This window comes from Hyalella azteca, unplaced genomic scaffold (genome assembly GCF_000764305.2).
Source record: "Hyalella azteca isolate HAZT.00-mixed unplaced genomic scaffold, Hazt_2.0.2 contig8316, whole genome shotgun sequence".
Lineage (NCBI taxonomy): Eukaryota > Metazoa > Arthropoda > Malacostraca > Amphipoda > Hyalellidae > Hyalella > Hyalella azteca.
The window spans coordinates 209,048-220,899 of record NW_025938413.1 but is presented as its reverse complement, the minus strand read 5'-3'; the positions used below and the strand labels follow the sequence as shown (position 1 = coordinate 220,899).

The window sequence follows — 11,852 nt, the reverse complement described above, 5'->3', positions numbered from 1 at the left end:
AAGTGAAGTTAATTATATAGACAATATTGACAAAATAGGGCAAAAACATGAAAAAAATGTATGTCTGGATGCGTATCAATGGGTATTTATAATTTGAAACAACTTTCCATCATTTAAATGTCAGTATGGAATGTGGATCAAGTCTATTTATTGTGAAATCAAACGACATGACCAAAAGATATGCGTGTGACACCGCCATATCAGATATGATCGTAGAAGCATGATGTGAATGTGTACGCCTTGGAAGAGTTAAAGTTCATCTCATACTTTTGTGTGTTATTGAAAACTTTGTTGGTAGTATTGTCCAATCATGAGAATTTTTTACGATTGTGAATGTGTTTTTTTTTTATTTTAGAACGTATTCATTGCAAAAATTTGTCCACTAGCCTACAGATAAATGACTAGTTAACTTGATTAGGCGTTGGCAACACGGGATTGGATTTCAAACCATGCGCGATTTCCGAAGTGCAGCAGTTTCTAATGAGCTCAGTGCTCAGTGTCTGTGTATCAATTTTCACTGCAATGGAAGGTGGTTTAATGTGGTAGGGTTGGTTTTTCAATACATTTTCTTACATTAACATGAGGATATATTACCTATAAAGAATTCCACACTGGCTATCACAGTGTTCACACATGAACAAATATCTGCATCAAGTTGACTAGATTTCTAACGTGATAACTCAGGTTCTAGGAGTTGGCACAGTGCTGATTATTTATTCATTATTCATATATCACAATTCGGTTGGAAATGAATTACAAAACTGAATAGTAGAAGGTGACAATCCACATGGCTTGAGATTGGTGCCTTCTAATGAAGGACTGATTTTGGCAAATGGTACAAACCCGAATGTCAATGTTGGGAATACTGTATGTTCCCAACATCCTCCCGGCTGGTGAAATTGGTTTGTGTGGTGCAAACCCATTGAATACAAAATACAGACACCACCATTTTTTTATTACCAGTTCTCATTTTTTGCAACTTTGAAGGTTAATTATATAAACAAACAACAAACATTAATAAATTATGAATAGCTTCAAGATACACATCACATGACACATGACAATGTATCGGCATTGCATAAAAGTCTATAAAGACAATGTTGCCATACCATTACATTGGGAATTTCTGATGACAGTTATGTCTAGACATATTTTAATTATGAAAGATTTTGCACTCAAAACTATTTTCCATTAATTGGAATGATGAAATTATTTCTGACTCCTTTCATTAACCGTAGAACCTTTAATAGCCCTATCAGCGCACTAATAGTATAGGTATATAGAACAAGCAAAATCTGTCATTTAACACTAATATTTGTTTACTAAATATGCCCAATTTCTGAGGACTTGGTTATTCACCACTTGCATCACATCTGGACAGAATATTGCCTCACATCTGGATGGTCTATGGAAGGTAAACAAATGATGTTCATATAAGAAATTTGTAGAAAATTTCTTCTAAAATAAATTTCTAGATTTTTACTTTTACAAAACTTCCATATCAAGGAAAATCATATATTATTGATGGATAATTAAATGCATATTGAGTATTATAAGTTTTCTGTCTCTTGTCCCTTGACAAAATGTATCTGCACACTTCTGAAAAAAATAGAACTTTTCCAGCCCTGTTTTCAGGTCTTACTAATATGTCATAGGTCTTGCAATGCCTACCACATTATACCTTCCACTGCAGTGACAATTGATACACTAAGCTAGACAGAAACTGCCGTGGATACTATATCGCGCATGGGCCTTGGTTTGGAATCCAATACTGGGTCGGCAATTACATTTACTAGTTGTTTATCTGTAACTGACAAATTTTTGCAATGAATATGTTCTAAAATATAAATATCAACTTTCACCAAAAATTCTCACAATTTCACCAATACCAACAAAGTTTTCAATACCATACAAAATGATGGGATAAACTGCAAATCTTTCATGGCATATGGGGGCATTTTGCTTCCATGTAAACATTTGACAAAACAGCACACACCTTGTTTTGGTAATGTCAAGTTTGATTTCACAATAAGCCTTGTTATTCACAAAATAAGGCTTCTGCCAGGGTGTGTACTGGTCATGGAAAATCTGGAAAGTCCTGGAATTTGATTTTTCACTTTACAGGCCTGGAAAGTCATGGAATTTCATTTCAGGTTATGGAAAGTCCTGGAATTTGCAAATAAATAAATAAAGTATTTTTCTGTGCTGCTTTTGTTAACCCCTAATTGCCACGGGTTGTCGTGTCACACTACAACCTCAGGTGCAATTTTTTTCAGGTGTTTTCTAGTTTACCTACACTGCGATAATTTTACCAGGCACTAATATAGATTGTTTCCTATAAAATGCAGTCTTCAAACACACAATTTTGAATCGAATCCATTTTTTAAAATTATGAGAATAAAAGTACCAAATTTCTGTCCTGAAGCAGAGCCATCTCCGTGTACGACTACCATCAACCGGGGCTACTCGGGACTGGCGGGGCTACTCGGGACAGTCGTCTGACACGGCGTAAAACTGTTATAGTAGCAAAACTTATAGGAATATTGCAAAACTAAATATAGTGGCGTAAACGTCAACATTTTTCCTATCTATGTAGTATAAAGGAAGTTGAAAAATACTACATTTACTAGCTTTGAAAAATTCATGAAAAAATGTTGAAAAATGCTAAAAAAATTTTACTTACATAAAAGATGCACCCAGGTGTCGGCTTGAAAACGTAATTGATGGAATTGTCCTACGTCATTCTCATTCAAAAAAATGGCGGCCATTTCCGCACGGCGGGGTTACTCGGGACACCCCCAAAACCGCATTTACAGTAGAACCTCAGTAAGCAAAGGGCCCAGTTANATGCGTTCATAAGAACTAGCCTTCTAGAAATATTGACATCAGGAGGATATTTAAACTGTTTTGTCACACACAAAGTCATCAATGCATGGAAGGGGTTGCAGAAAGTAAGTTATTCATGGGTGGACACAACATGGTTCAAGTAAGCAAAATGAAAATTGTGCAATAAAAGGAGAGGATTAACATGAGAACCAGTGAAAACCATCCTTCATTTGTTATAAGCAGGCATGAATAACTGGAAAACATTTGTTAAGAGCTCAGTAATGACAAATATACACATGGTGACATTTTAATGAGCTGAAATGCACTGTACTCACCAAAATGGAGCATCAGGATGGGATTAGCAAGCAGAGGTGTAGGTCAAATCGTGCAATAAAGCATCTTAAGCAGGCTTTTGATGGTCAGAAAAGAATCAGGTGCAACACGTGAATTTCCAATTCAGCAATCCAGGGGTGCAGATTAATCAAAAGTGCATATCATATGGGCTTGCAAGAATTTCGTCTCATTAACTTTTATTCTGCTTAAATATTACACCAAGGTGGAACAAGATACAAGATTAATAAGATGCACATGACACTCAAAAGGTAATGAAATAAAACATGAAATACATTAAGGTGCAATGTGAATGAATGATTCTACTGTATACTATAGCTAATGTTCTGCGGCCCTCTTCAACGCCCCCATGGTAGGAATTATGTCCTTGGTAGGAACCTGAGATGGCTGGTGCCAAAAGCCTTCATCAAGAAGGACTGTAAGGAAGCCAACAAGACACAGTTGAACTGTCTCACTTTGCTTGTTGATGCCACAAGATTCCCTAACACAGATGTGGATGGTGTTGTGCAATGAAATGTGCAACTTAAGAGATGAATCACAATATTGCAGTGAATTGAACGCACAGTTTCAAGCATTTTCAACTTCTGATCAACTGGACACTTTTTGGTATGCCATTTTTTCAAAGAGCACCTACAAGAAGCTCTGGAATGTAGTGCAAATGCTCATACTCCTGTCTCATGGCCAAGCCACGGTTGAAAGAGGGTTTTGGCTCAACAAGGAAATCATGACACACAACATGAAAGAGTGAATGGTGGTTGACTTGCCTGCTGGGGTTGATCATGTTTCACATGTTGGTGGCCTGGACAAGATGACCATCACCTAGAAGATGCTGCTTGCAGCTGGCAGTGTCAAAACATCCTGCAACAATTATGTAGCAGAAGAGAAAGAGCAGAATGCAAAGGCCCAGAAAACCCAGAAAAGGAAGGCTCTGTTGGATGAGCTAGATGAACTGAAGAAGAAGAAAATGCGTACAGAGGAGGGCACCAAGGCGCTTGAGCAAGCAGCAGATGAATATGCGGAAGCAATGGAGAGAAAGTGGGGATTTGAAAATCGTCGCAAAGTTCAATGTCATGAGGCGATCTTTGAAATCAAAGCAACAGGAGCTAGACACTCTTGAACTGAACATTAAAGAAAAAGTTGATGAAATAGCTGCCAGTTGAATGTTAGGGTACAGGTGTTGAATCATGTTCTGAACTGTATTGACATTATCATGTGCAATATTGTGTGCATTACTCAATATTTGTTGTGATTTGACACTATTGAATTCATAATAATAAAAGTGTGGGCTTGATTTCCAGATTTGTGTCATTTTTGATCCTCTGTGTCTGCCTGCTCTATGCATTTACACGTTTGCTATTTATCAACTTTAGAAGATGACGGAATATGCATGGCCACTCTTTCAGTCATGCTAAACCTGTTGTATGCAAGTTTTGGAAAATTATATTGATGGTCATGGAGAGTCCTGGAAAAATCATGGAATTTTTTTTCTCAATATCAGTATGCACCCTGTTCTGCCTTATTTACAGTTAATGAGGATGAGAGACAATGTGACATTGTTTACTTTTTCTTTTTAGCATTCCATTCTGCTTCAATAGGAACAATGTATTTTATGAATGAAATTGAAGTACAATATCCAAGCACAATTTAAAAAGCTCTATAGTCCTCATGTGGGTACTGACTACTACTGGGTAGTGGGTATCAAGCAGGCTGGAATTCTTGGATAGTGCATAAAGCTTGTCATTTTTGGCTGGATTCATGTCCATCTCCAGATTGTAACTGGTTCTGATGTTATCCACTCTAGACTGTGGTTGATTGATAGGATCATGATGTCATCCACTCCAGACTGTGATTGGTTGTGGGATTGTGATGTCATCTTCTCCTGACTCTGATTGGTTGTGTCCAATATGCTCTGGTTAATTAATACCACTCTAGAATTCCAGCCTGACTATCAAACATTAAAAATTGTAGATGCCACATATCTATATAGGTATAGTTTTTGCTGAATGCCAATTTACATGTTATTGATTATGGTTTGGCAAGGATGGATATTCTATTTGTATATTGGAAGTGTATTTTACTCTTAAAGTAATGAAAATTTTTGATTTGTTAATTTAAAATTTATTTACATGGATAGAGAAAAAATTAAATTTGACAATTTTGTATAGTAGCAACTTTTGAACTGCTAAGAGATCAGGCCTGCTATCAATGACTGGGCAACACATGATTTGCCACTTTACTTACCTGGCTGGTTGGCTGCTTCTCACTAATAACCACATAATACCAGTCAGATATATGATTTGTAAATTGTAGGGTTCAATAAGCGTACAACTGCAAAGCCTTTTTTATAGTGCTAAAAACTAGAAAAATTTCATTTTTGTTGATAAAACATATTGTTTCTATTGAAGTTGGCAACTTAAGGGCTGTGATGACATTTACATTGGTGGCAACTCAATCTAAGAACTGTTCAGCTGGCTTTTTTGTTTCTACTTACCACTTATTTTGAACCTTTGCATTTTCTACCACAAAACTTAATCATTGCCTAAACCAGTAAATGGATTATTTAGAAGTTTTCTCTGAAAATAATAGATGAAAAATAATAATATTAGATCATCAATTCCTTGTTGTTTGCTGCCCTGGGAAAATTGGATAAATATGATTAATTTCATTTTATTAGGATCTACTGAATCTCAAGACTTAAGTTGCACATCTGTTTTGCACAAATTTGTAGTTATTGCTCTAATGTTAGATAGTTTTTTCTATCAGAACTTGCCAGTTGCCACTCAGTTTTTCTGAAAGAATTAATGCACAACATAGGCCCAGGGCCCAGGCATGTAATATATTTCTGCAGTCACAAGACTCCCGCTAGATTAATTAGGATATCTTCAATCTAAGTGTTAATAAAAATTCATGATCAGGCAAAAAGATAACAAATTTAATAAAACTGTCACATGGGAGATGTAAGATTTCACTTATAAGTAGGAATTTTATTTCGATTATTGCATTTATCAAGGCTTATGAATTCATTGCCTCTAAAACCTCATTGTATAATTGTGTTTCATTTCAGATCATTGTGCAATCGGGTGGCCAGAACCGGCAGTTCAGGTTCGATTATGTGTTTCCCCCTGAAGCCAGCCAAGAGGAGCTGTACACTACGGCAGTCTCCAAAACAATCAAAGAGATCCACAATGGTAAGCTAGCTTTCAATTCATGTATATGTTGCTTGTAATCATTGGGGATAGTGTATTTATGTTATTGTAGGCATTTAGATACAGCATAAGCTTCCTCTTCCATTTAACTTACATTAAATCAATTTTTTTCCAATTAACTCTCTTGAACATTGAAATGTAGAGTTTTAATTACTCTTCTCAAACCTTGAGGGTTTTTCTATTTATTATTGGTACTATTTTTTTCCATTTGTCTCTAGAATTTAACTTCACTCAGGTCGCCAGCCTAAATGTTTCTAATTTAATTTTTCAAGGACTGAATATCACCATTCCAAAATTGTTATCTAATTTCCTAATTCCATGCCTCCAGGATTATATATTGTCATTTTGTCTTACTAATATTATCTTATGTTCAAATTTTATATATTTCTCTTGAATATGTCACAATTTTGGCTTACCAGTACTTTTATCTAATTTGATAATTGACAATCTCCAGGATTCAATGTCACCATTTTGGCTTATGGCCAAACTGGATCAGGAAAGACTTACAGCATGGGTACAAACTCACCGGAAAACTGCCCCGATGAAACAATGGGTATCATCCCAAGAGCCATCCGTGACTTGTTTTGCACAGTCAGGGAGCGGGAGGATGAATACCAGTACCTGGTGAAATGCTCATTTGTTGAGGCAAGTCAATGACTTGATTGATTGTGCCCATGTGTAATAATTTCATTCTTTGTTCATTTTTTTCTAATATGGATTTTTTTTATTTGAAATAACACCAAAAGCATTAGATGATGTTTTGTGTCATATTGTTTGTGATTCATTTTAATAAGTTGTATTTATTTATAACTATACATTTTTTTAGCTATCATCCCTTCTGCCAGCAGACTATTTCCTCAGATGGCAACTTAGTTCTCTTTAAAATAACACATGGGATAAAAATCTGAACACATTAGTGCGATTTCTTAAAATTTTCTGATAGGTTCAAGAAAATTTAAATTGTGCTGCATTTCTGATCATTGTGATTAAATTTTATCATTTTTTGTTGATTAAATTATTAATTAATTTACTGATTAATATTAACAAATTATTTTCTTTTAAATTTTATTGAACACAATCTAGCAATTGAGAACACAATCTTGAACACAATCTAGCAATTGATAACCCTCAGGAATGAAAGTTTTACAGCAAAGCTCTGTGCAATAATACTGATTACTACTCTGGCTAATGACTAATCATGCTCAGTTAATCCCTATTGATATTGAAGTAAGGGATTGTGGGTGTGTATAACTGAATTGGAATTGGGTAAGTCAGGGATCTTGCTGGTAAAGCAGCGCATGATGAAGTTTGTAATTCAAGGAATGTAGTGGTGGGATTTGATTATTTGCCTTACTTTCTGTATATCCAAAGTTTCTGTCGCTCATTACAAGTTTTAGTACTCATAGTACATATGTAGAACATGAGTACAAGTCAGCAGCATGATGGTACAGGAGCAGTGTACTTGATGTAAATCAGTGGTTCCCAAAGTGGGCAGTACCGCCCTCTGGGGGTGGAGGAAAGATATGGGGGGGGGGACAGCGAGGAAGAAGGAGGTGGTAGGGGGGTGGCAATCCAAAGCCCAAGTCAGAAGTTCAACGTTTGTTTGATAATTTGTACACAAAACATGCAGCACACGGCTCCCAGCAATGGGCTTTTTAACCCAGATCTAGATTTTTTGAACCTCTCCTGGGTTTCTACTTTCTAGTGTAAATTGTGAAAAATATTCAAAATCTGTGTTTTTTTGTGTCTGTGAGGGGCGCTATGTGAATATTATGTATATTTAGGGGGAGGGGCGCTAGGAATTCACTGGGGAGCTAAATGTGCTCCAGCCTGCAAAAGTTTGGGAACCACTGATGTATGTTAAGCTCATTACCATGGAAAATTTATTTTTTTTTGTATTCACAATTGTTATGTGTGTGCAGCTGTATGCAGAAAACCTGTATGACCTGCTGGCTCCAGGCCCCCGAGATGACAACATCCTGCACATCCGTGAAGGTGTGGGTGGTGAGATCAGGATGCAGGGAGTGACCGAGGTGCCCGTGACATCATTGCAGGAGACCATGCGATGTCTTGAGCAAGTCAGTACCAATTTTTATCTAATTTCTTTGGTAATATCCATCTTTACCTTTCTCAGGAAAAACTGATGAACATAAAATGTTTAATTTTGCTTAAACTCTTTCTGAGGCAATGGACAGTGCGTCTGTGTACTTACCAACTCTCATCATAATTTTTCAAAAATCATAATTTTTAGAACGACATATATTTACTCACTGATGATTATGTGTTGGAAGTAAAAGAGTTTGTTATGTTGCTTCTCTGCCACTGAAATTTTTGAAGAACTCCTTCTTCTTGCATAGGCAGTCTATTCCTACGACAGCATAGCTAACGGGCTCGTCAGCGGCTGAGCGAAACGGGCTTGCTTTGCAGAAGCTCATGGAAGTAACCTAACAAATTGTATAACAATAGTTATACAATTTTATGCAATATACAAAACACACCCTTTCAACTTCTCTTAATATCAATTTTCATTCCAAGTCACAGAAATTACTAGATGTAAATTTAACCTCTTGTATTCTGCAATCCCAGCAAATAATTCATAAAATATCACTAGGGCTCTTTCAATGTAGGTGATCACAGTAATTTACATTCCACTAAAGCCTTGGTACTAACACCATGTTTGCATTATAAAGTGAAAATTCCACTCGCACCTTGATCAGAAAATGACTCACAACAAACATGCAACAAATACAAGAACTTCAAAATATTTATGGACAACATTTTGCATAAGTCATATTATTTTCAGCAATTCAGAGAACACCTCTCCACGCTCGAGGAGCCTTCTTCCGGGGGGGAAGACCCTCCTCCAATCGCTGGGCTTCCTCATCAACTGGAAGAAGTCTGCGCTAGAGCCCACCCAAGACACCACCTGGCTGGGCGTCCGTTGGCTGCTGCAGGCCGGTCAGTGGTCTCTCCCAACAGACCCAGCCTCCTCCATCGTCAACTCTATGTTACGCCTGAGGGACAGTGGGTATGCCTCAAGACGATGCTGGGAAAGTCTTCTGGGTTCCCTGAACTTCGCGGCTCAGCTCATCCCAGAATACCGCCACCACTACTTCCTGATCGCGAAACCCCAACTACTAGGCCCAGCTCTTCGGCTCGTTATGTCTCGTTTCAAATCTGTCTGTCTCGTCCCGGTTCATAATTTACCGGGACACAAGTTTTAAAAACCGGGACAGAAATCTTGTCTCGGTTCATACGTTTATTCCGGGACAAATTTTACCCTCTGTCCCGTTATTTTTTTCCCGGAATTTTCTCGTCTCGTTTTGTCTTCCCGGTTCATTTCGAGAAAATTATTTCCAGACGCAGGAGTCTGAATATCACATCAATAATACAGTACCCATCAATAATAGGGTACTGTCAACTGGGGTGACTTCAGCTGCGTTTTTGATATTGTGTTGGCAAACAAAAGCGGGGTCGTAAATGATGGCTAAAGTCACTGGGGCGTTTATGACCTTGTTTACAACCCTGGCGTTTATGACCCCGGCGTTTACAACCCCATTTTTGTTTGCAAAACAAAATCAAAAACAGGCTGAAGTCACCCCAGTTGAGGGTAATTAATGTTTATGGTATTATCATCAATAAAGAAAAAACAAGTAAAAATCACTGAAAATATCATTTATTCTACCTCTACATCATCTACAATGAAAGAGGAGGACTTCAGAGTACTGTTAGTAATGGATTAGTACACTCTGCATGCCTCAAATATTTTAAAATGAAGTTTTATTGCAAGTGTCCCGAGTAGCCCCGTTCGACGGGGCTAGTTGGGACACTTTTTTTTGCTTCTGGCACCTTACGAATAGCATATGGAATTTTTTTGATGATGCCATTCGATAGCCCTCACAAAGAGCTATAAAATGAGTCTAAACTTGTTTATGAAATGTTTCATCCTAAGAAGTTATTAACAAAAAAACGCTCAAAACTGTCCCGAGTAGCCCTGGTTGACGGTACTCCGACCGCTCGAACTTGTGTCTATGTTACCCATGGGTAGGAGACTGTAAGTCATTCACGTGTGTGTTTGCCTGAGAACATGTGCAAATTTATCACTGGCGCATGTGCAGCTTCAGCCCTGGTGCACGTCCTGCATCCTCATTGCTAGTTTCTCTGTTTCTTTGTTCCTATAGTTTTTTTTAGCTCATTGTCTGTGACTTCATTGCCTGCCATTGAAAGAACTGCATGAAATGAAACACATTAGCATTTTATGGTAGGCACTTGAGACATTCTTACCATAAAAGAGACACCCTGTAGCGAATCCCGGTAAGCCCGCACAAATATGCAAGACTGTATCTCTTGAGTCCTTGGTCATGGAACAAATACTGAATGTGGTCAGAAGGAGTCACATTCAGGAAGTCATGAAACATGGAAAACACTAAACAATTTACTACTAACAAAACACAAAATACAAAATGGCAGATACAACAATAAATGAACGGGACCTAGTCTAAATCAAACACTAGCGGTGGTGTCAGTTCAGCCCACTTGGTCTGGGTAAAGTGCTCTAATGAGTGGACCACTGTGGCCTCTCAGCATTTTAGTTTCAGGTAACTACAAGATAATAGAAAAGTGACAAATGAAAAAAATAGTTATTAACAGCTTCTGCTGCCAGATAATAATGTCTTACTCAAACATTAGCCAAGGCCAACTATGGTTTTAACAACCATAAATCAAGAATAACCATCCCTAGAGAAGTAGTAATCATGAATCAAGTAGTAACTGTCCCAGGCTTTAGGTACAAGCCAAGGAGTGATAGTTGGCAAGGCAGAACTTGACCACTGGTGGAGGGATGGAGATCAATGCTGAGTGGCTTGTGGATCAAGTCACACACACTCACATACCACACCCAAGCACACCACACTCACTCCACACTGCACTCAGCACCATCACTCTTACCTTATGGCAGGAAGTATGCCCCAAGGGTTGTAGCCATCTTACCATTTCCTTGGCTGTTGAGAGAGCTAATGGTTATCTAGGGCCTAGAGCACACTTTGACAGCAAATGGTATGTGGCTAGCAAATGGAAACGAATGGGCGCCAAGCACAGGAATGCATAAGCAGACTAGGTCACATAATACCTAAACGTTGAACATCAATGAAAGTACAGCAAAAAAAGCAAACAGTTATGCAGTTCAAGAATTAAATCTGCAAATCCTAATTTTGCACTTCTGGTATATAGCTAGTCAGACTAAAGTTTCGACTACTCTTAACTCAACAACATGACTCCCTCACTGATGTATGGGGCATTCATGAGTGGATTATGAAAGACAACTGGTCCTACTAAGTCGCACAAGTCATTAAATATACTCCTATACTCCTAGTCACACTAGCATCCTAATCAGTAAATTTACTCCTAGAAACAACTAGAAAATTGGACCAAGTCACATATGTCTGTATTCAAAGTATCTAGGAAAAGTGC

General features: G+C 37.7%; 1 protein-coding gene across 1 annotated transcript; it reads left to right on the top strand.

Annotated features, from left to right (window-relative positions):
* Positions 1-1,393: 1,393 nt before the first annotated feature.
* On the top strand, positions 1,394-10,564 carry LOC125178252. The gene is made up of 6 exons (XM_047881572.1): positions 1,394-1,414; positions 6,242-6,365; positions 6,838-7,028; positions 8,306-8,461; positions 9,187-9,537; positions 10,502-10,564. Exons 3-6 carry the CDS (start codon positions 6,894-6,896, stop codon positions 10,562-10,564), a joined length of 705 nt encoding a protein of 234 aa, XP_047737528.1. The 5' UTR covers positions 1,394-1,414; positions 6,242-6,365; positions 6,838-6,893.
* The last annotated feature ends 1,288 nt before the right edge of the window (positions 10,565-11,852 follow it).

Bases quoted from the DNA above. Each gene is read 5' to 3' on its own strand.
- LOC125178252 (XM_047881572.1), top strand. From the start codon at position 6,894: ATGGGTACAAACTCACCGGAAAACTGCCCCGATGAAACAATGGGTATC. The intron at 7,029-8,305 runs GCAAGTCAATGA...ATGTGTGTGCAG, and splicing joins TGAAATGCTCATTTGTTGAG to CTGTATGCAGAAAACCTGTA. The intron at 8,462-9,186 runs GTCAGTACCAAT...TATTATTTTCAG, and splicing joins CCATGCGATGTCTTGAGCAA to CAATTCAGAGAACACCTCTC.